The following is a 27,959-nucleotide window of genomic DNA, read 5'->3' on the forward strand; positions in this document are numbered from 1 at the left end:
TAGCCAACACTTTTTGAGGGTCTACTATGTGTCAGGCACCTCCTATGGAGGTTTTACTCCTCTTGGATGGAGAACTGGCTGAATCTTACAGGATTATCAAGGAGCAACAAAGTGTTCACATGGTATTTAACACCACTGGGAAATACTTTAAAATGTTGAGAAACATGCTTGCTCCACTTGCTGAGTATGGTCCTGTGGAATTTTTGTTTTCAGAGAGAATTTTATTTCTTTTATTCTGAATTACATTTCTGTATAAGATGTTGGGCTATTTATTCCTATTCCTTTTTTAAGCTGTGAAACACTAAGAGGAAATATTATTACAATTACTACTTCTAAGAATAATAATAGCTGTAGCTAACATGTAGACCAGCTTCTTTGTAGCAGGCACTGTTCCAATTTAGTTACAGCAAATGTCTTTATAACAATCCAACAAGGTAGATCTATTATTGCCCTCATTTTACAGATGTTGAAACTGAAAATATCAGTTAAATAATGTGGCCAAGGTTAGCAGCTGTGGACCTGAGCTTTGCTTGAACCCAGGCAGTCTTACTCCAGACTTTTAGTATTATCCACTGCCCTCTACCTCAAGGTAGACTGAAGGTAGAAAATTTATGTAACCCTAGCACCAAGCACAGTGCCTCATTTATAGTATGACTCAGTAAATATCCACTGAAGACTTGTGTTTTAGTTTCAACTTTTAAATGGCTAGAGGATCCTACTATTCATAGTCTACTGGTCAGAAATGCTCAGAAAGAAGCTTGTCAATTTAAGTGATGAGGAAAAATGATGAAAACATTCCCCTCTTCTTTCTTTTAATTGCCCAACAAAAATACTAGCAGGATGGCCCCTAAAATTTTTAAGCATAACCAGGGTGGGAGGGGAGTGGGTGGCGCATGCATCCGTGGGTGGCTCAGTTAAGTGTCCCACACCTGATTTTGGCTCGGGTCATCATCTCATGGGTATAAGATCAAGCCCCACACTGGGCTCTGCACTCAGTGGATAGTCTGCTAGAGATTCTTTCTCTCCCTCTCCCCAGCCCAGGGTTGCTCTCTAAAAATAAATACATACATCTTTAAAAAAAAAAAAGCTGGAGAGGAAAAGACAGCTTTCATTTAATGAAAAGCAAAGTGAAGTGCTTAAAGAACTTTAACTTGTTCACACCTGCTGTTATCAAGTGGTAGTAATTCTGAAAAACAATTCTATTGCTTTGAGTTCATGGCCAGAAAATGATGCTTGACCTTCTGCTTTTATCAAAAATGTAAAAGGGCCTTTAAATGCTTACAGAGATTCACGAGTCAAATTTTTCCCGACACCTCCAATTCTACAATGGAAACCAATGGAAAATGAAGCACCAACCTTTTATTAGTCTGTGCCTTCAGATTCTTAATAAAGAACAAGTTTAAGATTACTCAGACTCACCAATGTTTCATGTTTCAAATACAGCAAATGAACTGGGACACTCAATTTACATCTGGAATTTGAATAGTACATTCAAATAAAAAATTTCTAGCTAAGATATTAAGCACCTACAAACCATAATCAATGTTTGTACCGTAAGTTAAAAAAATCAGTTTAATAGAGAATTCTTTTATTTTCAGTTAACAAAAATCACAAAGTCTACACTGTATACAATTTTAATACCATCAGAAAAAATTTAACATTTTCTAACTTTCCCAAAAGCAAAAGGGGGGGAGGGGAGACAAATCTTACCTCAATAAAAGAATCAATGTGCAACATCAGAGCTTGAGTCCTACTGATGATAAACTGATTGACACATGCAACAGCATGAGACCTAGAAACAAAACTTAAATTTTAACAATGCTCACTACAGATTTTTTCTATTTACAGAAGACTGACAAGAACTTAACTTTTCCTCCATAAATTATGATGTATGTATAGCCATAAACATGTTTGTACATACATATATATGTATATACAGATACACACCCTGAAAAGAATGAGTTAAATTTCTTTGAATATTTAACACAGAAAATGAATGATATATTAGGTGAAAAACACAGGTTCCAGAGTATTACATTAATACTTCTTTCAAAATGTTAAGTGTCAGAAAGGGTATGTCCACGTTTTTAATAGTAGATACTCCTGAAGGGTGGGACGGTGGATGGAGGCATACTGGAAAATTGTGTTATATACCTACAGATTTTAAAACCATGGCTATTTATTCCTTTTAAAACTAAAAATGATTAAAGTCTATAGGTTTTGTGTTCAGATGTAGCCAATTCAAGTCCACAACAATTCCTAATGGCACTACCTTTAAAAACACACCCCTAAGCCAATCACTTCTTCCTTAGTCCGAACTACCGAGATTACTCCAACAGGCTCCAACTGGTTTCCTGACATCCTTTACAGACTATACTACAACCTTTTACACATACATGAATAAAATCGTCACATTACACCCTTGTTCAGGTTGCTCCAAAACCACATCATCTAACTTTTCCTACAAAAGATCAAATGGTAAATATAAGTGGGACACAATCTTGTCAATTTAAGTGATAAGGAAAAATGATGACACCATTCCTGGACCCTTTCTTCTTTTAATTTTCCAACAAAAATACTACAAGGATGGCCTGCTACTACAAGCCCCCACAACCTTTTAGACACACATAAATAACATCACATTACACCCTTGTTCAGATTACTCCAAAAATACACAATCTACTTTCCTACAAAAGAATGGTAAATATTATAAGACCTCCGTGGCAGCTTCATCCCCATCCCCCAAGCACAACCTTTTTTTTTTTTTTTAAATGTCAGTGTTTGTTTGTTTTTAAGATTTTATTTATTTATTTGTCAGAGAGAGAGAGAGAGGAGCGAGAGTGAGCACAAGCAGAGTGGTAGGCAGAGGGAAAGAGGGAGAAGCAGGCTCCCAGCTGAGCAAGGAGGCCGATGCGGGACTCAATCCCAGGACGCTGGGATCATGACCTGAGCCGAAGGCAGCCGCTTAACCAGCTGAGCCACCCAGGCGTCCCCAAGCACAACCTTTTAAAATATAAAATCATTCTTAGCTCAGGTTATGGGCTGAATTTGGCCCCATGGGTCATAGGTTGCTGACTATTGGCCTAGGCCTAGACTTTCCATTATGCTGTGGTTACTCCTACTCTCCTAATTTCATTTCTACTGTGCTACAAAGTTTTCTTCTTTTGTCACTGTAAAAGGCTTATCCCTAACTCCAGGACCTTTATACTTGGTGTTACCTGTCTTATACGTCCTTCTCCTTGACCTTCCAAAAAGACTGGCTACTTTAACTTTTTTCAGGGTCTCTGCACAAACGTTAACCTTTATAGAAAACCTTCTATATACAATACCTATGAATCACTGTCTAATCCCTTATTCTATTATTTTCCACAGTATTCATCATGAAATTATTTGTCTGTTCTGTCTGCCTTTTCTGATAACCCAAGAGAAAAAGACAAAAGAAAAAGGTACTACAAACAGACAATAAACCTATGACAAGATGTTCAACATGATTAATGACAGAGAGGTAAACCATCAAATTCATAATGAAACACAATTTTATATCTGACTGGTGAAAATTAAAATACATCACAATACTAAATGCTGTGCACCCAGAGAATCTTGTGCTTTGTTAATAGAAGAGTATAAATTGATGCAACCACCCTGGAAAACTCTGGTGTTCTTTCCTTGTTATTTGTCTTTTGTCCCAGAAATTCCTCCCCAAAGGTTTTATGTCTTCCTAGAGAAACTCTTGCAAATACACAAACGGAGACAAGAAATAAATGTTTTCAGCAGTACTATCCACAACAGCAAATATGCGGAAGCCACCCAAAAGCTGCAAGGGGGGGGGAGTGGGGGCGGATCACATGAATAAATTGTTCAATCACCATGCCAAGTAGTATACAGTAGTCAAAACAAGTGAGCTACAATGACAAAATATGGATGAAACTTTAGTAATATAATATTAAATTTAAAAAGCCACCAAAGATTAAATTCATTAAATACTTTCTATGAAGTTAAAAACAAAGACAAACACACAAAGACATGCATTTTACATATATATGCAATACATTTATTTTTTAGGGACGCCTGTGTGGCTCAGTTAAGCATCTTGCCTTCAGCTCAGGTCAGGATCCTAAAGCCCTGGGATCAAGTCCAGCATCGGGCTCCTTGCTCAGTGGGGAGCCTGCTTCTCCCTCTGCCTGCCGCTCTCCCCCTGCTTGTGCTCTCTCTGATAAATAAATAAAATCTTAAAAAAAAATATATATATTTTTTAAAAATGCAAGGGAAGGAAGAAGTTGGGATGAGATGTGGGTTGTTGTCATCAAGATCTTAGCTTTTGTTCTAGGTGGTAGTGATTATTAAAAATACCTAATAAGTAGCTAAAGACAAAATGGAAGTGGGCCATGATGAGAACATCATGACGCAAAAATCATAACCCATCTTTGTGTACCTCTGGTAGGGTTTAAAAAATAAAATGGCTCTAATTTTTCAATTGCTTAGTCATGTGATGGATAAAACTACATTCCTTTGCCTCATTCTATATTCTCAAAGTTCAACCGTTATTGAGATGGAAAAAACATTTTTAAGAGTACATACAAAATACCAGTTAAGCTGTATAAACAAGATAATAAGTAATAATACAGAATAAAATCCTATAAAGGTGGAGTTCAGTGTACTGCTAAAACATACAGCAGATACATTTACCCAAGTATACATGAAAATGGAAAAAAAGTGTTTATGGGTATGGAGAACAGATTCTCAAATGGGTAATAAAGAACATTCACTGAACAAAAACATTTCTGTAGTAATGAACTCTACCGAGTTAAGTTTAAACAACTGACCAGCTACAAAAATGTATTAAATTACAAAAAACTTGTGAGTCCAGCAATAGTGAACAATTGCCAGGAATATGTTACTTGGATTTTTCTGTTATTCTTTTGGTTGCTAAGACCTGGTCACAAAAAAGTGAGTTTCTTTCTTAGAAGTAAAGTAGGCAAATTACCACACTTTCTTTCATCACCTTACTTTAAAGATTAATAGACAACTTCCTAGGGAACATGAACTCTATCTAGTTAATTATTTCGGGAAGAGTAACATCTTATTTGGGGCATGTTACTACTTATTTGCATGGCACTACCATAAATGAGCATGTATCTCTCTGAGAACAACACTGCAGTAAGTACCATTTAAGATAAAAAATAACTAAAATTAAATCGAGGTAAAAGAAAAAGAACTAAATACAGAATTTAAGCGAGAGAAAGATGCCTGATTGCCCTCTGGTCATACTGTTCAAACCAAAATCCTTTGAATACAGCTTGGGATCTTGGGGGTAAGCTCCAAAGGACATCTATATGAACAATCACAGCATATGCAGTAAAGTTCATGCTGTTGGATGGATATCCTTAAACAACCACATCTAGGAACCCTCATAACTTCTACTTTAAATGGCAATATGTTTTTTGGTCATTCTACATAAAAACACGAAGCACTGACAATTAGAAACAACAAAAAACAAAGCAACTACCAATCAGAAGAGCAATGACTTCCACAGTATCAATAAACGCAAGACAAGTTAGATTAAAAGACATTAATTGGAAACGAGGGGGAAAAAAAGTGCAGCAGTTTGTGGGAACTTCTGGTGTAGTTACAGACAAGAGTCTTACACACTTAAACAGTGTGAAAGCACCTTGATAATTATAGCTTGACAGGATAAAAGATGATAAGTCAGTCAAAGGTTAACTTAATATTTAAATATAATCGTGCAACAACTATATGCTAGGCACCGTTTGAGAAACTAGGGATATATACAGGACAATAGAGCACACTAGGGATATATACAGGACAAGAGAGAAGCCCAAGGTTAACTTCTGCCCAACTAGGCCTACTGATTGCCGAGTGTTCTAAAAAATCCTTCCACCTTCACGCTCCAAATGTTTTTAATTAGATGTAAAACTCTTAATCTATAATTACTAAATAATCCAGATGTTATATTGGAGGGTGAGTTAATTTAATACTGGCTACACAAGTACCTGATTTTTGGACTACTGTGCTTGAAGAACTGTAAAAATTTGGGGATCATGATGTTGAGAGGACGGTCCAACACATCACTATCTAAAATCTCAGCAGAATCTTCACAGATCTTCTGAAGGGCGCCAAATGCTCCCTGTGAAAGACATTTATATCATTAGAACTAAAAATGAAGGCATTTTAAAAGCAAACTGAAGAATACTGATGAATGTGTATGAATTAATGTTCTCAGTCCCCATCAAATACTGGCTCATAAAATCCATAAATTTAGTCATCAATTTTAAGACAGAAATCACTATACCACTAAGTTATCTAAAATATCAGTTCAAATATAATGGAGTGTTTTATGTTAGCATTGAATGACTTACAATTAGAGGATATTCTGGTTGGCAGAAACTAGAGTAAAAAAGCTAATTTCTCCCGAAATATTCTGGTGAATTTTAGAAGTTAACATCATTTAAAAATTACTTAATATGTAAACCATTCACTGGGTAATGGTGACAAAATCAGTTAAAAGGGCAGAAAATTCGAATTAGCAACTATTTCCCTATAACCATTTTTAAACTAAAGGGGCCAACCTAGAGCTCCTATACACAATATGCAACCTACTAATTACCTCAAACATCTAATTTACTGCTTATAATTCCACCAGGAGGAGAAACCTGGTGCTTATTTTCATGGTACAGTTAACTGAAGAATACTTTCTTTTTAAAATGTGACTTATGGGGGTGCCTGGGTGGCTCAGTGGGTTAAGCCGCTGCCTTCGGCTCAGGTCATGATCTCAGGGTCCTGGGATCGAGTCCCGCATCGGGCTCTCTGCTCCGCAGGGAGCCTGCTTCCCTCTCTTTCTCTCTGCCTGCCTCTCCATCTACTTGTGATTTCTCTCTGTCAAATAGATAAATAAAATCTTTAAAAAAAAAAAAAAAAAAGTGACTTATGTAGAAGCTCCATAATTTCATGATTACTGCAGTTTTAAGTATTCTTGGTAAGTGATTGTTTTTAAAAATTCTCATCTCCTTTATGTTACTATCACTATACCAAAGCACAATTTAAATTTTAATCAACTCTTACTCGATGGTTGAACATTATTATTATTTTAGTTTCTCTGTAATCTTAGTGTATTTCTTTTTTTTTTTTTTTTAATTTGACACAGAGAGATCACAAGTAAGGAGAGAGGCAGGCAGAGAGAGAGGGGGGAAGCAGGCTCTCCGCTGAGCAAAGAGCCCGATATGGGGCTTGATCCCAGGACCCTGAGATCATGACCTGAGCTGAAGGCAGAGGCTTAACCCTCTGAGCCACCCAGGTGCTCCATCTTAGTGTATTACTTAATGGAAAATGTATATATGAGAAAGTAAAGTTTTTTTTTCCCTGGGGGGGGGGAGGGTGGGGAGAAGTGGAACTTTAGAGACCCCTTTGCTTACTCCCTCTCTTTCCAGTCCCTCCTTTCCTTCTTTCAGATCTGGCAACAAACTGCCAAATCAAAAGACCACTTGAAATTTTTTGTTAGGTTATTTATTTAGAAGAAGCAAAATACCTAAAATGGTTTCCATTCAAAACAGATTTTTACACAAACTAGAGGCCTGGTAATGAAAGAGATATTTAAAAGTACTCATAAATAGTGAGAAATCCATAGACTTCCTTTCCCATACGCAAAGGTTGCTACTTATCAGTGGCAAATAGAAGATTATAATCTTTACATGATTAAAGCTAGATTACATATACTTCAGCCATATCATAAAGTAAGAGGCACAGAAACAATTTAGAGAAGGCTGAAAGTGATCAAGGTTGGTAAATTTAAGCCTATCTTCAAAAAATAGTACATTAATGGATTGACTGATTATACGTCCTTATAGCAATTATAGTAAAGAGGCTTCATAACTTAACAGTCATTATAGAAAACAATAAGATAAATGGTCACTAATGTAAAATAAGAGGGTAACTTGAAGCTTTCAAGTTTTTGATGTTGTATGTTTCAGAGCAAGTATTTTTTCCAAAGGTTGCAAATACACAACATGACAAGAAAAATAGAGAAGAAAATCTAAGAAGCATGTTTCTTTACCTCACAAGTGTTGTAATCTTCAGAATCCAACAGGCTACAGAGTTTCGGTAGGAGGTCAGGCCAATTCTGCAATTCTCCCTTGGAGGCTATGGTTGTAATCAAAATACCTTGAAAGGAAACACATACCATTAGGGAATCTGACTGCATTATGTCAGATACTGCCACACAAATGCACGCATGCACACATGCTCATTTAAATGGCCCACATCAGCCCAGGACCTCTTTTCACCCCAACACATCTGTAGAAAAACCACAGCATATATTAGAGGTTTCTAATCTTGTTTTCCAACACTTCGTTTACCTTCTTTTGTACTTTTAACAATTATCTATACAAAAAAACTATACGCCTCACTCTTTTCCAACAATAACAAGAACAGTTCCACTCATTATAGGTGACCCCTGAACAATGTGGCCGGGTTAGGGGTAATACCCTCCAGTCGAAAATCAACACGTAACTTCGGACTCCTCAAAATTTAACAGCCGACTGACTGTTAACTGAAAGCCTCAATGATAACATAGCTGGTTAACAAATTTTGTATACATGTATTTTATATGGTTTTTACAATAAAGTAAGCTAGAGAAATGTTATTAAAAATCACAATACAAATACATTTATTGTATCTACAGAAAAACCAATTCCACATGTAAGCGGACCCACACAGTTCAAACCTGCACTGTTCTAAGGGTCAAACGTGTTCCTCCTTTATAGAAATTGCACACAAAATAGTAGAAAGAAAATATACCAAAACATTAGCAGTGCTTATCACTGGGTGATGAGTATCTGAATCTAGTAGTTTTTAACAAAAATGCATAAAGGGAAAATCAGCTCTCTAAGCTAGGACGGATCACAGCCAAGGACCAAGGTAGGGAAAATGAAAGTAGATGAACCATCAATGGCTAACAATCCTGTGTGCAACAACCCTTCTGGTGTGGAAAGACCTACACAGTCCTCCACCAGTTCCCACTTACAGGATCAAGGATGAATCACTGGCATCATCCTTGTTTTTCTCTGCCTTAGCAAATTTAACATGAGTAAGATAATATACTTCATTTGATGATTATAGACCTTTTAGTACCATAATTAAGATTTGTATAAACTCTGACAGTAGGCAAATTACTTGCACTCTAAACTTCAAAATACTAATTTGTAAAAGTGAGAAAAAAGAAAAAGTGTTCTCTTGCTATTTTGAGAACTCACAGTGAGACACGCAAACAAAATGCCTGCCCGGCATACAGTAAATAATCAATTACTAAACAGTGCATTCTTCTTGTTTCTGTGTATAAATTGTCTTTGAATTTCCCACAGTTAGTTTTGAGAAGATTGCTCCCAGAGGCACTAAAAAGCCCAACGTTGTTAGCCAATATGTACTCTGCACTAAAAACAAACAAAAAAACTCCCCAACCCCCCCCATAAATTATATGGTAAGAGTCAATGGATTGGTAGCATTTTTAAGACAAACCCTTAAAACAGTCTTCTAGCAAGATCAAAAAGCATCAAGGCCAAGGGCAGAGCTGCTCCTTCTTGCCAATTTTTCTTTCCGAAAGTTAAAATTTTTAAGAATAAAGTGTAAAAGCACACTCTGGATCTGCCTAAAGAAAACTAAGCATGTCTTAAAAAAACAAACCAACCAACCAGTAACAAAAATTAAATGCCAAGCTACAACTTGGCACTAACAGACTGCTGACATGCATTACCTTCTGCTAGAAGAACATTAGAGAATGTTGATAGACCAACAAATTCAAATTTAACTGGCCCATATAGTTTCATCTACTCCCCCCAAAATCTTTTCCCCATATTATATAAACACACATAAAGGATAGTCACCAAAATAATAAAATTACAAACCAACCACATATTCTTTAACAGGAGAAACAATTTTGGCATATACTCACCATTCTTTTTTACTACTGTTAAAAGGAGGGCAGAACATTAGGAAGGTATAAGAGAGTCCATCAGAATAAACCAGGAATTCCCTTTTCTCAAATCACAAATGCCCTCCATCCATCCCATTTAAAATCAGTGTTAATAATGGCAATATTTAAGACTTGCATATTTTGGGAGAAGTCACAGAGCCTTTGTTTTTTAAGTAAAAGATGTATTGGGTACTTTTCAAACCCACCACGAGACAAAAAATACAAAAGTAAAGAACATTCAATGAAAATGATTTAATCATTATGGACGTTCTTAACTGACTTCCATTCAACCAACCTGCCAGATTAACGGAAGCTTTCCAGATCTTTGTGAAATGCAGCTGCTTTAAGTCCCATGGCATTCTGAATGCTGCCCTTTAGTAGGCCACTCTTTTAAGTCCTCCTGCCTATTTCTGCGTCCAGGAATGCTATCCACCAACTATCACCAACAGTCAGTTGTGTTTACTCCCAAACCTATTTATACCAGCTATTATAATTAAACATTTTAATTTAGTATTACATAAACTGACAGTTCTTTGAATTAAGTTGAAAACTCTGAAAAGACTAAAAAATTGCTGTAATCAGATACAGACAAGGCAATTATTAAAAACAAGGATAGAAAATAGCAAAACCTAATGTCCTATTCTTAAGTTGTTTTATGGAACTTTCTTTCCACGTAAAGAAAGTGCAATGAAATTATATCCCATGTTTATTATACACAGAAGTCAGATAGTAAGGAACTAAAAAAAAAGGCCATAGTCCTAAATTAGTATTTGTTTATGTCCCACTTGATGAACTTTGATTAAGCAACTACCAATGACTCTGATCTCACTAATTAGGGGCTTTTACTATAATAATGCATTTGAAAGCATTTCCAAAGCATTTGAAAGTGGCAATGAAAACCCCCCTCTCTCCTCACAATTCAACATGAAATGGATGACAAAAGTTCCTATGAGAATAGTCTACCATCTCAAAAAACAATCCAGTTACAAACCAGACAAGCAAAACTATGTAACAATGTAACTTACCTACAGTGGCTCTAATCAAAGGAGAGGAGTCACCAATATTGTTTAAACATTCACTCTTAATAAAGTCTGTCACACCATTTGGGAAGTTCTGAAAATGCGCTTTCACGTTATTCTTTAAAATGAGACCACTCAATGATCTTGTGGGTTCATCTGTAATAAAACAGCATTATTGACTTTTAAAGTAGTTTTCATTTCAAAATATGGAAGAACAGTAACTTTTAAAATACTTATATTCAAAAATTGATTGCAACATTCCAGTAATTTTGCTATAACCAGGAAAAAGGAAAAAAAAAGTATCATAAATGATTATCAGAAGATTAGCTCCATGCTTTATAGTTCAGAGTTTCTCAACCTTGGCATTATTGACATCTTGGGTCAGATAATTCTTTGCTGGGTGTTGTCCTGTGCATCCTATGATGTTTAGCAGTATTACTGGCCAGAGATGCCAGTATCACCTTCCCAAGGTATAATAACAAAAATGTTTCTAGATAATGTCTGGATTGTTGGAGAAATGGAATGGATTGCAATGGGGGGTGGGGAAGAGGGCAATCTGCACCTGGTTGAGAACCACTGACTTGGTTTTAAGAGTTAATTTAGTTTATATATGGCCACTGTACTCAAGCTTTATTGGACCTGATACAAACATCAAATTACAGATCTGAAAGTATTAGTGACTACAAATATCCTATTAAAAAATTAAGTGGACAAAGAATACATGGGATCACCTTCACACACAAATAACTGATGTTCATTTATATCATGTTTTTCACTTGACTCTGAGCTAAAAAAAAAAGGGGGGGGTAGAACAGTTTTAAAATTTTCAGAAGTTAAAAATAGAATTTACATAAGAAATTTAGTCCATAGATACGTGTCAAAAAATTTTTAAGAAGAAATTTAATACAGAATGTAACTGATACTTTACCAATAGGCATCACCACCAGTATTAGTAATAGTTAATATTTTTTGAAGCTTATTAGGTACTAACACTGCTAAGTGCATTTCAAACAGTGTGCTTTTAATCCTGACAACCTCATGAGAAAGGAGTTATTATCCCCAATGCATAAATGAAGAAACTGAGGGCTTTGCCAAAGTCACACAAGGCTATTAAGTGGGGAAGCCAAAATATGAATCTCAGGAGCCTGGCTCAAGCCTAGACTTCAATGAATGCTGTAATATCACCCTCCTTAAAAGACTGGAAGACATGAAGAGCTGGTGTGGGGAACAGAATATGCTATTACAGCACTACTGTTTTACAAACACTATTTAAAAAATTGAATACTGAGCTTATTCTAGTTTGCAGTATGCTCCCATAGTCTGACCAGCACTGATATATTCCAGGGTGATGTACACCGGACGGGCAAAAGGATAGCAAAGTTTCTCTGCCCATAAACCCCATTCAGGTCATCACAGCAATACACTCTGAAACCTTTTATGTCACCATTTAAAAACTTCTTTCTGGTTTCAATTACAACCCATTCCAATGAATAACGTAAAAACAAAACAGAAACAGTTCTAAATTCTCTTGCAAGTTTAAAACTGCCATAAAATAAATGAATAGCCAGATTTTAACTTCTTCAAGCAATAATCCTTTTGTCTAAATTAGTCCTTAGTAATTCAGTCATATAATTTTATCTTAAACGGCATATATTTGTTTATAAGAAAGTCATTACTGTTTTTTACAATAAATGCTGTAAGATGAGTTTTGGTAAGTCACAATACAAAGCAGAAATGGTTTAAAATTAAAAAGTATTTTATATTAAAATATTTACTTAAGGTAAAACATGTCCTGTCCTAAATCCAAAGAGCCACCAATCAACCATTTATTAAAAAAAAAAAAAAAAAAAAAAGTCAAGGCTTTACTTTGTTGGCCCTCAATTTGCTGTTAGATAAGCTTATCTCTGAAGTCTCTTCCAGACCTAAAATTTTACTCCATAGTTCAGTGTAAACAAATTCACAAGAGGATGGTAGACAGATTACTAAGCAAGCATTTCCATTTAAAGATGTTATTTATGTTCCTTCACTAATAGGATGACCCCAATGCCAGTTTTGTTTAAAATAAAAAACCAGACATAGTAAACTTGCATTCTAAATAAGACGCAAGAATATTATGTTACACAGATGTTAAGCTCCTCTGTCCTTTGAGAAATGGTGACTAATGAAATGAAGGTAGTCACCCATACTCTCTTGCTTTTTGAATTCTGTGGTTCTTTTTAAAAATACTTATTCTTGGGGCGCCTGGGTGGCTCAGTGGGTTAAGCCGCTGCCTTCGGCTCAGGTCATGATCTCAGGGTCCTGGGATCGAGTCCCGCATCGGGCTCTCTGCTCAGCAGGGAGCCTGCTTCCCTCTCTCTCTCTCTCTCTGCCTGCCTCTCCATCTACTTGTGATTTCTCTCTGTCAAATAAATAAATAAAATTAAAAAAAAATACTTATTCTTACATTCCCAAAACTTCAAGAAAGAGCATAAGATTCTAACAATCTCTAATATTTGGAATTTAGGGTATGCACACAACATGACAGAGTAGATGGCTTGGTGAAGATAAGTTTAAAAATTTTCAAGTACAACAATTTTAGAAAAATTCATCTACTAAATACTAAACTTCTTAAAAAAAAAAGAGTAACACTAATTTGATTATTAATTATTGTGTAGGAAAAATAAAATTTCTATATTAAGAAATAAGTATTAAGTATATTTAAAAAACTAAGAGTATTAATTGCTGAATTTAGATATATGCTGAAGGAATTTCTAGTTTCTTAAAACCTAGATTTAGGAAAAGTTTTAGTTTCCACTACATCCCTCAATCACAAATTAAAATCGCTCAAGTTAACCAGAATATTTAAATTAATTAAAAACAAATCACTGTACTCTATAAATTATCAAAATCTTAATAAACATAAGATCAATGAGGGGTGCCTCAGTGGCTCACTCAGTCCAGTGGCCAACACTTGATTTAGGCTTAGGTCATCATCTCCAGGTCCTGGAATTAAGCCTGGGTGGTCAGCAGGAAGGAAGTATGCCTAAGGATCCTCCCCGGCCCTCTCCCTTAGCCCCTCCTTCCACTCATGCCAGTGGCTCTATGTAAAATAAACGAGTAGGGCGCCTGGGTGGCTCAGTGGGTTGAGCCGCTGCCTTCGGCTCAGGTCATGATCTCGGGGTCCTGGGATCGAGTCCCGCATCGGGCTCTCTGCTCGGCAGAGGGCCTGCTTCCCTCTCTCTCTCTGCCTGCCTCTCTGTCTACTTGTGATCTCCCTCTGTCAAATAAATAAATAAAATCTTTAAAAAAAAAAAAAAATCAGTGAGATTTTACCACACATTAAGGCCGTTAACTGCCTAGAGCTTTGGAGATGAACCCTTACAAACAGTTTGGTAGTCTAACACAGGCATTATATAGCTGAGAAAAGCCAGACAGGTGAAGCAATGTCACTAAGACTTGCTTCCCAACTCCAAGTGCCCTTGGTTCTTTTTTCCTTTTTAACTAATTGCTCTGTGGCTTCTGAAACACTAATCACTGAACTGCGTATGATGTTTACATTTAGAGGCCAGTTACTCCATAGTATTTGAGTGCCTTCTGTGAATCTGACAATGTTTCAGGAAGGGAATCTTCAATAATCAAATAACTATATGAAGAACACCTCTCACTAAAGTATAAGTTCCATGAGAGCAGAGATTCGTATTTTGCTTACTTCTATTGCCCCTGAGCCTGGAAATGAAGTGGTGCTCAACAATATTTGTGAAAGGAATAAAATCTACTGGGACACATGACCTGTACTATAAACAATCAAATAACCACATCATTTAAAAAATAAAACTAGTTTAAAAATAAATAAATAAAACTAATTTTCAGGCTTTGAAGTGGCATATAAATAATTTAAGACTATTGCAGAAGAACAGTTAATGAAAAAATTTCATTACACTGTTCAGTGTACTGTTAGAAGTTAAAAAAAAAAAACCACCACAAAAGTTTATGAAAAGAATGATCCCTATTATAGTTAAATTTTAAAGTGTATATAGCCATAGAAGACTGTAGAATTCATTAATCAAGAGTAGTAATAATTCTCTCTGGGTGACACGACTAATTTAATTTACATTTTGGTTATATGAACTTTCCATTTTTTTTCTGTACCCACATAAACTTAGTTAATTAGTATTCAATCTGTGTATTAAATCAACCTTTATGACATTTATGAATAAGAATTCAAGCAAAACACCAAAGCAGACTTTGAAACACTCTTTTCAGTCACAAAACATGAGGGAATTTATTATAAAACACCCAATTAACAACCTAATGCTTATTAAGCATCTAAATACTTAGACTCAAGTCTCTACTCATTCCACATATGTAAAGTAGTGGTTACTACAAAATGCAGAATCTTTAAATTAAACTAACTCTCAGCCTATTTTAATAGGTCTTGAAGACTTTTCCAAGTAGTTTTATCAATACAATCCTTACTTACCTTCAGATTTTAATTTTGTAAGAACAAAAATCAGGTAGTTGTTAAAATCTGGATATTGATTGAGTTGTTCCAGTTTCTAGAACAAACAGTAGTTAAGGAAACTTCTCAATGTAATCTAAGGAAAAATTAAGCATTTTATATCTAAAATCAAGAATCCCTTTCATGATATTTTCAATCCAGCATTTTTTTTTTCTCAAGAAGAATAAAGTTATCTTATTAAAACCATCAACCTCACCATGAGATTTCTTAGGTGCTTTATGACTGAAATATTAAACTTACTATTTTATATCAATTATATTCATTACAACATAAGCCAACTTCCACCTTCAGAATGTTCAAAATAGCAAAGAAACTTTCAAAACAGAATTCTGGATTTATCTGAACTTTAAATACTTAATTAGAAAGGTATTTAGATTCAAAAATAATGACAAAAATGGAAAGCATTCCAAAGAAATAAAATCATTTAGAGAAATATTAACTTTATAAAAGTGCTTTTACTAGACTCGTTTTTCCAGAGTTAAAAAACAGACTATAAAATGCCACTGTCTACATATCATGTCTTACTACATAAAGTCAGTATAAAATTACTGAATTGCAATAGTTCTCAAACTGTTTCCCCTCCCCAAGACTTACCATTTCTGGTGACTTACATTTGCAGGTATTTCATTCTGTTGGCAGTCAACAGTAACATAATGTTCTATTATATCTTTCTTCACGCCCCTTTAACCTCTAATACCCTTCTTAATAATACTCCTAATTGTCTTTTATTAGACAAATATTCAAATGTTTTCACTGAGATCTAATTTTTTATTTAATCCCATGGTACAAACTCTAGGTACACTGTATTAGCTATTTATTTCATACCCTCATCAGTTAGTGGTCAGAATTAACTAGCAAAAGATGTTCTCTAGAAAATTTCCAAAGTCTACTTTCCTTGACAAAGAAAAACCTAGTGGTTTCTTTCTTTAGTGAAGGGCCAATATTAACAAGCTGATGTGCTAACTTTTCAAAAATACTTCCTGGTAAAATTTACTTTCTTACAACTTGGGCCATCTATCCATATTACTAATAGTCTTGCAAAAGGTGCTCAAGCCTATACAGAAACAATAATAAAACAAATGCTTTCCTAAGGACACACAAAAGAACAAAGTCATTCATCATTACACACTCTGAAAATATAAAGCAATGTTTACTTTTAAATATGGTTCACGTATTGAAATTTAATTTGTTCTTTATGCAGCAGGCATATCATGCTCCAGGCACACAGAATAAACTGTAAAATTGATTGTCAGCCCAAGCACAGTACCGGGCATATAAAAGGTATTTAATAAATATGTACCAAAATAGAAAATAATGATATACAGTGCTATAGGAGAAATTACAAGGTGGTTACAGGCTTGGCTAACTTAAGAAATAACTGTGTCATACAATTACCTGTAATTCATTAAATATCTTGTCATTCCTACAGCCATGACAACAGAAATTAAGACTGGGCTCCAACAAGGTTTCAGATACAAGGTCCAACACACTCCAAAGCTACTACTCTTAACCTCAGCACTAGCACCACATTATCCTCTCCGGTTTTAAACGAGCAGTGTATTATTAATTAAGAAGTTATGTACTTCCTCACCTATTTAAAGTTTTAACTTAAGAGTAGCAATGCAGCACTTCGACTTCAACTTACTTACCAGAGTTTCTGTCGGAACTGTACATAATTTCACCTTAACAGCGTATTATATTCAAATAAGCCCGAACTGCACTAAAGAGCTTACTTATCAAATTTTATAGTTCTGTTCACTACCAATAAAAATCAAATTGTTTCTGCAACAGCAGACTTTTCAGTTTTTTTTTTTTTTTTAAGAATTCTTTAGCCTCAAAGTAACAGGGATAAAAAGCTTATTTGTGACTGAATCTGTCTCCTTTATCGTATCCAAAAAGAGCTTTTATTTGTCCACCGTTCAGGGCACCAGAGAGAGTACACACAGCACAGATTTTGCTGCTTCTTTTAACCTTTCTGGGCTCTAAAACCGTAGCAATTATGACTGCAACCCCAACAAACTCGGTAAAAACGGAGTAACTGAGCAGTCAGCCTTTGAGCCAAAAAGCCTATTTCCCTCAGGAGCCAAGAAACTTGCAACAGGTGTGAGCAAGAGCAGCCCCAGGGTGAGACCTGAGACCCCCTACTTGTAGGTCCTCCAACCCTTTGAGAGCAGGGGCCTCGAAGAAACCCCAAACCAATGCGGCGGCAGTTTAAACCCCGCGCCAGCTCCACCCCATTTCTGGCCCGACGCTCGGCCGGCGAGTCCCGTCTCGCACACAGCGCCCTCCACCCAGACTCTCGCTCGGACAGCCGCCCCTCGGCCCAAGGCGCATTGTGTGGGGTCGGAGGTCCGCGCCGCACTCGGGGCACCCGCCCGCGCCTCTCCCCACCCCGTGGGCAGGTCATCGGTGGGCGGGCGGGAACGTGGCGGGCCGGCGGGCGCACATGTCGCGATCGCGGGCGGCGGCCGAAAGCCCCCGCCTCCCGCGGGCCGGAAGCAGGCGGCAGCGGCGGCACCCCGGACCCGGGCTCGAGGGCCGCGTGCGCGAGGCGCCGGGCAAGAGCTGCGGCGGCGGGCGGGCCTCTCCCCGCGGGCGGGCGGAGGGCGGAGGGATCCGGGGAGCGGGAGGAGGGGGAGGGGCGGCGGGAGCCACCCGGCCGCCGGGAGCTGGCCCCGCGCGGGGCGAGCTGCGCGGGCGGCGGCAAGGCCTCGGAAAGGATACTTGTTGCACGGTTCTCTGGATGGTGGTGTCTGGGGACTGGGACTCCTTCAGCAGCTGCAGGATTTGCTGAAGCCCTTGCTCGTCAGGTTTCCACTCATACTCCATCTTGGTTTGCTGCAAATAAAGCCAGACACAGGAAGAGACGGAGCAAATGTTACTCCCCGTGCACAGGCCCGAGGGCTTCCCGCGCCGAGCAACCCCCCTTTCCCCTCCAGAACGACCCCTTTGCTCCCCAGACGCCTCGGACCTGCTTGGGGTGCCCGGAAAGAAGTCTCGGACGGAGAAACCCGGGGGGTACTGATCCTAGCAGCTCGGCCGCCAACGTCTGCTGCTGCTGCCGCCGCGGCCGCCGAGCGCAAGGAGCCGACCAGACTGAGTCACCGCGAATTTGCAATCTGGCCCCTAGATCCGCTCACGGGAGCCCCCTGGGTCCTAGTGCCACGCAGTTTTCCCCAACCCAACCCAAATGGAGTTCTGTCCAGATTATTACTGATTTAACGACTCATCAGAAGTTGAGTTCTTATCCAAACCCCTGCAAAACACCTGAAGAGATCTGATTTTGGGTATTAGTCATTTTAAGTTAACACGGTGAAAAATGAAGAATAACTGGAATAGGGAAAAGAGCCTGATAATTCCCGACAACTCAACAATACTTAGGAAAAAAGTTTACATTTCAATTTGACATACATAGCACTAATATTTGGTCTAAAATGTTAAAAATGTAACCACAATCCACACTTCGATTAACACTAAATGTTGCATTGACATTTGCAGAACATGACTGAAAAAACTGCATTCTTCATCTCAAGTGAAATAAATTCCATCTGAAAGACCCACATTTCACAACTAAGGGCTTTGGGGCAAAGGAAAAACAAAAATAATGTAATTTTATAAGCGGATCGTGTTTAAGTCCATTGAAGTGTTCTCACATACATTTTCTCATTTCATTCTCAAGCCAACCTGGGGAGGTATTAGCCCTGATATGCCAACTATGGCTCAAAAATATCTGAGCAAATTACCATAGTTAATTAGTGAAGACTGGGGGAAGTATAGGTTTCTTAAGCTACTAAGAGTTGCATTTGCTAGAATCATTTGAAATTATATCAATGACACAGTTTCATTAAAACATGCTAATCAAAAACAGAAATTGAGAATCAAGTATGAATTATTTGTAAAAATCAAACAGTATGATGAAAGAATGTTTCATATGGCTTTATTACCACATGATGGTTTGACAGATGAAATTAGTCCCTTCCTAGTAGGAGTACCTTCCTAGCAGGGGTTAAAGTTACCTGACTTTAACCCCATGTCTCTAGTTGGCATTTTCTTTCTTTTTTTTTTTTAAACCTTTCCTCCTTCACCCTTATTTTCTGGTTAATATCCTGTAGTGCAGCTTTGCTCACCACCTCCTACAGACTCCCTAAACTACCCAAAATGAAAACCCAAAACCAAAAATAATCTAGACATGGTATCTGTTAATATTGTAGTTCATTCCAGTCTTCATTCTGTGTGCTTATATGTACCTTATATTTCATAATAATGGGGCTGTCCTGTTTTTTGCCCACCTTCATATATCATTATATTTACTCAAAGTGCTTTTTAAAAACATGATCATATTCCCTTGTATTGCTGTGACATAATTTTAATACACTTTGATATATATACAATCTATACAAATCATAGGCATACAACTATATGGATTACTACAAACTGAAGATGCCTGTGTAACCAAAGCCCACATCAAAACATAGATCATTACCAGTACCAAGGTTTCCACTGTACCTATTTCTCAGTTATCCAAAGTAATTCCTATTATTAATCCTATCGATATAGATCTCTCCTTCCCTCTTACTTCAGAAACTTGTTAAAAATTACAAAAATTGGGGGCACCTGGGTGGCTCAGTGGGTTAAGCCTCTGCCTTCAGCTCAGGTCATGATCTCAGGGTCCTGAGATCAAGCCCCGCATCACGATCTCTGTTCCGCAGGGAGCCTGCTTCCCCCCTCTCTCTCTGCCTGCTGCTCTGCTTACTTGTGATTTCTCTCTCTCTGTCAATAAATAAAATCTTAAAATTTTTTTTTTAAATTACAAAAATTGTAACAAATTAAACATGGTTGTACACATAAAGTTAATCAATCCTACCTCTAAGCTTATGTCCGTGACAGAATCCATTTTAAGTTTGATATGAATCCTATTACACTTTTCTCTATTCTCTAACATACATATAGTTCTGGTTTTGTTTTGTTTTAAGATCATACTACAAATTATTAATGCTACAACTTTTAAACACATAATATACCATTCATTCCCAGCCAACATATAGATTTAACTCATTTTTTAATAGCTAAATATGGGTCTTTAGAATGGTAGAACATTTGTTCAACCACTTAACTGGCTTCCAGGATGCTTGTACTTTTTTTTCTTTTTTAACCACAATGAACAACACACACACAAAATAATCTTGTACTAATGTCTAAACACAATAGTGGCAACTCAGTGGGATTATTAAACCAAAAGTATGTGAACTTAAAAATTCCTAACAGTTATTACATTATTTTCTAAAAGCAGTTATGCAATTCACACTCACCAATAATATGAATGTCTTTCATATCTTCACCAGCACATTCTTTTAATTTTTGTGAATCTAATGGGTGAAAATTTAATTTCTCCTGATACTGGGGTATGGGGACAGGGGGAGGTTAAGAGGAGGGAACCTAAAAATCTGAACTTTAGAGAGCTGGAGTTGTAACCATGCACCTCAAAGCAGTGTAGGTGACATTTGGATAGCCTACTTAACTCCTTAGCCACCCTTCTGAATAAAGTGAAGCTGGGGCCAATAGCAGCCAGTCCAATAGCAGCCAGTCCACAATAGTAAACTCATCCGGAGGATGAGTGCCTCATAATATCATTATCATGCTTCTGTCTTTATACCTGCATCAAAGTAAGTAAAGTCCTTTTTTTCCCCTAAGTTTGTATTAAGAACATTTAATTTGATGATGGGATAGGTAGAACAAAGATAGACCATTCCCTTACACCTACCTCAAGTTATTGGGAACAAAAGATTCTCAAAAATATGTGGTTAACTGCTTGATAAGAAAGAGATCTGAAGTCATTTTGAACTTCTATGCCATATTTTTCTTATTGTGGTAAAATATACATGATATAAAATTTAGCATTTTTTTGAAGTCTTTTTTAAAAAAAAGATTTCATTTATTTATTTGACAGACAGAGATCCAAATAGGCAGAGAGGCAGGCAGGGGGTTGGGGGGAAGCAGGTTCCCTGCTGAGCAGAGAACCAGATGTCAGGCTTGATCCCAGGACCCTGGGATCATGACCTGAGCTGAAGCAGAGGCTTTAACCCACTGAGCCACCCAGGCGCCCCTAAAATTTAGCATTTTAATCATTTCAAGTGTACAGTTTAAGGGCATTAAGTGCATTCTCATTGTTGTGCAATCACAACCCCTATCTCCAGAACTTACCACATTTTAATAGCCATTAAAATTAGGAAGAATATTCTGCTAGGGTGGCCAGAGGGATCACAAATCTAGATTAACATCAGAAGCACTTAACGCTAACCAAGGACACCAGATTCTGAGACAGAACTCATTTTTAAATAGTAAACTACATCCATAATAAATAGAATATCAAGATTAACACTGGATGTTCTTAAAGTAATTATAATTCTTTATATATGCTGAAGACTATGATCTATGTATTTCAAAAAAGGGAAGTAGTGCTTCAAATTTTTCTCTTTTGGAGTATGCAAATCATGCTGATTGGGCCATGGCATTCCATAGTGAACACCCCCCAGCAACCTAAGACTCTTTGTCAAGACAGTTATTTGAACTAGCTAGATAGAAGACGTCACCAAAATATAAAGTAGTCTGCTAAGTTACTATAAGATATCATTTGGGGCCTTCAGCAAATGAAAGACTCCCAAACTGTTAAGAACTTAAAAGTACATAAAAATTTTGAATTTTGCCAGAGTTGGAAATCATGCGAGGTAAAGACACTGGTTGAAAAAAGGAAAAATAAATCTAGTTTCCTCCCTGCTGGAGGGGCTGTAAAATACAGTTTAAAAAGGAGATGGGAGGTCTGGACTCAACCAACCTAAGTTTAAATCCTAGTTCTTCCACTTAGTAGCTGTGAAAACCTGGGCAAGTTAATTAATCTCACTGAGTTTCAGTTTCTCAACTATAAAATAAGACTGTATCAACTCTGTAGTAGGATTATTCGTACCTGCCTGGCATATGGTATGGTTTGAAATATAGTAGTTTTTTTAAAGATTTATTTATTTGACACAGAGAGAGAGAGAACGAACAAGCAGGGGGAGGAGCAGAGGGATACGGAAAAGCAGACTCCCTGCTCATCAGGGCGCCTGATATCCTGACCAGAGCCCAAGGCGGATGCTTACCTGATTGAGCCACCCAGGTGCCCCTGAAATAGAGGAGATTTACTTGTCATATCATTGGTTTTCCACTGCCTGCAAGATAAAAATCTAACTTCTTTTTCACGGAGGAGGCCATTCATGATCTGGTCCATCACCTCTAGGAACAGCTTTCTCTCTTATGACTTAACCTCAAACTTTATGCTCTACCAATACTGAGTCTCCAATACCTCTGAGCCTTTGAATAGGATTTCCTGACTGGAATGTTCTCTTTACATTTGACAATTTGGCAAACTCCTTTGCACTCTTCAGATGAGCTATGCTCATCTATTCAATTTCTAATATTTACTGGGAGTCTTCCTTGGCACTATAATTGATACTGGATACTATTTTTTCTTTCATGGTATTATTCCAGGACCTCCCCATAAGACTTACATGTTGTTTTTTTTTTTTTTCATTACAGATCTAAAGTTTATAGCTATTGCCATTTTGGAAACTATCATATTATAATTATTTCCAGGTCTGTCTTGGCAACAGATCATGTGTTCTTTGAGGGGGACAGTATCTTTTTGCCCTCTTTGCCTAGCAGAGTCTGATTCAATAAATATTTGCTGAATAAATACTATTGCTGTTGCAGTTATTTCAACTGAATATTAAGCTGAGCAACTACCATGTGCTCAATGAGCAACGAAGATTCAAAGGTATGTAAAATACTGTTATTACACCCACTAAACTCTGGTTTAATGAGACAGATGTGTGGTCTGTGAATGATATGAATAAGGCGCAACAGGAAGAGAGAGGTACACAAATATATTTGGCCAGGAAGAAAAAAATGCTTTACCTCCTCCTTGGTTCAAGAGCTTTTTTTTCCCTTCTAATTTCAATTACATTGAAAAAAATATTTACTGAGGAGTCAGATGTTTCTACCTATATGGTGAATTACAAGAATGTGATAAATATTGCTGTCATTGACCTAATTTCCCAAAATAGTGAACTCCAAAGAAAACAAGACATAGTCTTCCTTCAATAGTACAGTAGTTTTATTCCTGGAAAACTCAACGTTTAATTAAAATCCTGCAAAAAATTCCTTATGTATATGTAAAATTATGTTAGACTTTAGGCTGACATTATTTTCATCTATGTGACCATCTAGTGGGATGTTCAAAAACCATTCGGGACTTGGACCCTCAACTCTATGGTCAATTAATCTTCGACAAAACAGGAAAAAATATACAGTGGAAAAAAGTCTCTTCAATAAACGGTGCTGGGAAAACTGGACAGCTATATGTAGAAGAATGAAACTCGACCATTCTCTTAAACCGTACGCAACGATAAACTCAAAATGGATAAAAGACCTCAACGTGAGACAGGAATCCATCAGAATACTAGAGGAGAACATAGGCAGTAATCTCTTCGATATCAGCCACAGCAACTTCTTTCAAGATATGTCTCCAAAGGCAAAGGAAACAAAAGCGAAAATAAACTTTTGGGACTTCATCAAAATCAAAAGCTTCTGCACAGCAAAGGAAACAGTCAAAAAATCAAAGAGGCAACCCATGGAATGGGAGAAGATATTTGCAAATGACAGTACAGACAAAAAGACAGGATCTATAATGAACTCCTCAAACTCAACAAACACAAAACAGACAATCATATCAAAAATGGGCAGAAGATATGAACAGACACTTCTCCAATGAAGACATACAAATGGCTATCAGACACATGAAAAAATGTTCATCATCACTAGCCCTCAGGGAGATTCAAATTAAAACCACATTGAGATATCACCTTACACCAGTTAGAATGGCCAAAATTAACAAGACAGGAAACAACATGTGTTGGAGGGGATGTGGAGAAAGGGGAACCCTCTTACACTGTTGGTGGGAATGCAAGTTGGTGCAGCCTCTTTGGAGAACAGTGTGGAGATTCCTCAAGAAATTAAAAATAGAACTTCCCTATGACCCTGCCATTGCACTCCTGGGTATTCACCCCAAAGATATAGATATCGTGAAAAGAAGGGCCATCTGTACCCCAATGTTTATAGCAGCAATGGCCATGGTCCCCAAACTACGGAAAGAACCAAGATGCCCTTCAACGGACGAATGGATAAGGAAAATGTGGTCCATATACACTATGGAGTATTATGCCTCCATCAGAAAGGATGAATACCCAACTTTTGTAGCAACATGGACGGGTCTGGAAGAGATTATGCTGAGTGAAATAAGTCAAGCAGAGAGAGAGTCAATTATCATATGGTTTCACTTATTTGTGAAGCATAACAAATAGCATGGAAGACATGGGGAGTTAGAGAGGAGAAGGGAGTTGGGGGAAATTGGAAGAGGAGGTGAATCATGAGAGAATATGGACTCTGAAAAACAATCTGAGGGGTTTGAAGTGGCAAGGGGGTGGGAGGTTGGAGTACCAGGTGGTGGGTATTATAGAGGGCACGGATTGCATGGAGCACTGGATGTGGTGAAAAAATAATGAATACTATTATGCTGAAAATAAATGAACTTAATTAAAAAAAAAAGAAAAAAACCATAATATAAAAAAATCATCAAACAACAACAACAACAAAATAATTCTTAATGGTGAACATCTAGAATCCCTCAGCCCCACCAACTAAATGCCAAGAGCACTTCATCAATTCTAAGACCCCCCTCGACCCCCACCCCAGAGAGCAGCACTATGGTAGAAGAACGACTATGGCAGAACAAGTATAAGGGCTGGGGGACATTAAACTTACCCCTTTAGGAAGTCAGAAAATAATGACTTTTTGAAGAAATGACTTTTTGCCTGAGACTCTAACAGGAATTACCAAAAATGAAAGTGAGAGGCAGGCAGGGGCTAAGAGGACCTCACAGCCATGTTAAGGGTTAGCATACATACTAAGGCTAACAGAAAGCCTGTGAAAGCAGTTATAAACTAATAAAAGACACGATCAAATAAAAATATGGAAGAGAATTACTCTTCCTAAGAAGCAGAAATGAGAAAGGAGAGGTTAACTTCCTGCTCTTCAGTATTACGTTAACTTTCACAATAAGCATAATATTTTTCTTTTCTTTTTTTTTTTTTTTAAGATTTTATTTATTTATTTGACAGAGAGAAATCACAAGTAGGCAGAGAGAGAGAGAGAAGCAAGCTCCCTGCTGAGCAGAGAGCCCGATGCGGGACTCGATCCCAGTACCCTGAGATCATGACTTGAGCCGAAGGCAGCGGCTTAACCCACTGAGCCACCCAGGTGCCCCAAGCATAATATTTTTCTAACAAAAAATGATTTCTACATAAAACCCATCAAAGTGGGAAATCAGTGGAGGGCAGGAGCTGCAGGAGATCTAACTGTCCAATCTGAATTTAAAATGGAGTTCCAGGAGCCTGGGTGGCTCAGTGTGTTAAACAGCCCAAATCTTGATTTAGGTTCAGGTCATGATCTTGGGGTCATGAGATCCAGCCCCACCTTGTGCTCTGCACTGAGCACGAGGAGCCGGTTTAATTAACGTTCTCTTTCCCTCTGCCTTTTCCCTTCCCCACTTTAGCTATCTCACTCTCTACAGATGGACAGATAGATAAAATGGGAGTTCCAATCTCAGAGTTTGAGCCCCATGTTGGTTGCAGAGATTCCTTAAGTAAATAAACTTTAAAATAAAATAAAATAAAATAAAATAAAATAAGAGTTCCAGTTTGTTAGGGGAAAGGCTGTCATCTTTCACACAGAGCCAGAATACTACCAAAATACTTAGTACTTATATATTAAAAGGATAAACACGAATATTATTTTGTCAATAATACCAATAGCTTAAAAAATACCAACAGCTAATGTGTCTGAGAACCATTGTCCTAAGCACTCATATTTGCTAATTTAATCCTTAGAACTCTATGATGTATTAAAATTTCCTGTATTTTGCAGAAAAGTAAATTGAGGCACCAAGAAGTTAAATTACTTGTTTTATTGCATAAGGTTACTTCCATAATAAACAAAGCCTTGATTTAAACCCATCTAATCTGGCTCCAGGGACCCCTGGGTGGCTCAGTTGGTTAAACAGCTGCCTTCGGCTCAAGTCATGATCCCAGCGTCCTAGGATCAAGTCCCACATTGGGCTCCTTGCTCAGCAGGGAGCCTGCTTCTCCCTCAGCCTCTGCCTGCCATTCTGTCTGCCTGTGCTCGCTCTCTCCCCACCTCTCTCTGATAAATAAATAAAATCTTTACAAAAAAAAAAAAAAAAAAACCTCTTGAATGTGGCTCCAGAGTCCAGTCTGTAAGCCTCTGATATACTGCCTTTCTAACAGAAACATATTTCTGTAAACTGGTTAATCATAAATAAAACCATTTGTATGCTAAAGGAATAACATATATTTGATACCTTGGTCATGAGGTAAGAGAGAAAAGTAAAAATCATATTTCACTATTGTAAAATAAATAAATAAAGCAATAAATAAAGCAGTATATTTATCGGGAACATATATAAAATGGAATATTTCAATAGTGCTGAGTACACGAATTCAAGATATTCTAAATCTAATCTTTACAACAATGCTTTGTTGTAACTGGGTGGGTAAGTATTATCTTCATTTGACAGATACAACAAAATACAACTGAAGTCGTTTGCTGAATGTGAATCAGATCTGTAGACTTCCAAAGTCAATGTCTCTTACACTGGCTTTGTACAAAAAGATGCTATGATGAACAAGGAAGAAACAAAAACAAAAACAAAAAAACAGAGATATCCAAAGGGCTATGAGGAAAATAAAGATTTTATGAGAAATCAAATCAAAGATCAGGTATGAAAGAAAAAAAGGCAAAGTCTAAAGGTAGCAAATTATTAATAACTTAAAAAATGAGGTGTTTTAATGTCAAAGAATCAAAATGTCAACTGGCTTGTTAAATTATAGCTATCAGTGAAACTACAAAGTCCTTTAAGAGATTCTATAAAGTAATCAGCGATCAAGGCTCAAGAACGAAAAGGAGAAAAGCAAAACCCAACTGTACAGCCCAAGCTGTCTGAAAGGTGCTGGAACAGATTAAAGGGGAGGGACCATAGCATATAGCTTCTCTGATGTTACAAGGTGTGAGGCACATAATAGGTTTTAAATCATCCCTGATTGATTGGAGTGAATGATCTAGCTCACCACTTGGAAGAATTATGCTAAAAGGCTAAAATTATAATCCTTAGGCACTACAATTTATTGTCATCTAAAAGCAAAAAAGATTAACAACAAAAAAGAAAATGGAAAATAGGTACTAAGGGAAATTTAAATACATTCTTAGAGTGCTCTTTCAGGAAGACCTTTAAAGATGACTAGACATATGACTCAAATACTTTACAAACATTAAAAAAAAAAAAAGGAGTCTA

General features: G+C 37.2%; 1 protein-coding gene across 2 annotated transcripts in view; it reads right to left on the minus strand.

Moving 5' to 3' along the window:
• TNPO1 (transportin 1) overlaps positions 1–27,959 on the minus strand; it is a 94,197-nt gene that overhangs the window by 35,650 nt on the left and 30,588 nt on the right. Inside the window, exons 1-7 of one of the 2 annotated variants that reach the window (XM_082722922.1) lie at positions 18,471–18,628; positions 18,224–18,337; positions 15,461–15,536; positions 11,008–11,157; positions 8,069–8,175; positions 6,012–6,145; positions 1,711–1,792 (exon numbers count right to left, since the gene is read on the minus strand). In XM_082722922.1, coding sequence (XP_082579048.1) covers positions 1,711–1,792; positions 6,012–6,145; positions 8,069–8,175; positions 11,008–11,157; positions 15,461–15,536; positions 18,224–18,328 — 654 coding nt within the window. In that variant the 5' untranslated portion in view covers positions 18,329–18,337; positions 18,471–18,628. Of the gene's footprint in view, positions 1–1,710; positions 1,793–6,011; positions 6,146–8,068; positions 8,176–11,007; positions 11,158–15,460; positions 15,537–18,223; positions 18,338–18,470; positions 18,629–27,959 lie in introns of those variants that run through there. The other variant, XM_082722921.1, reaches the window with a different exon arrangement.

This window comes from Mustela nivalis (genome assembly GCF_964662115.1).
Source record: "Mustela nivalis genome assembly, chromosome: 3".
NCBI classification, from domain to species: Eukaryota; Metazoa; Chordata; class Mammalia; order Carnivora; family Mustelidae; genus Mustela; species Mustela nivalis.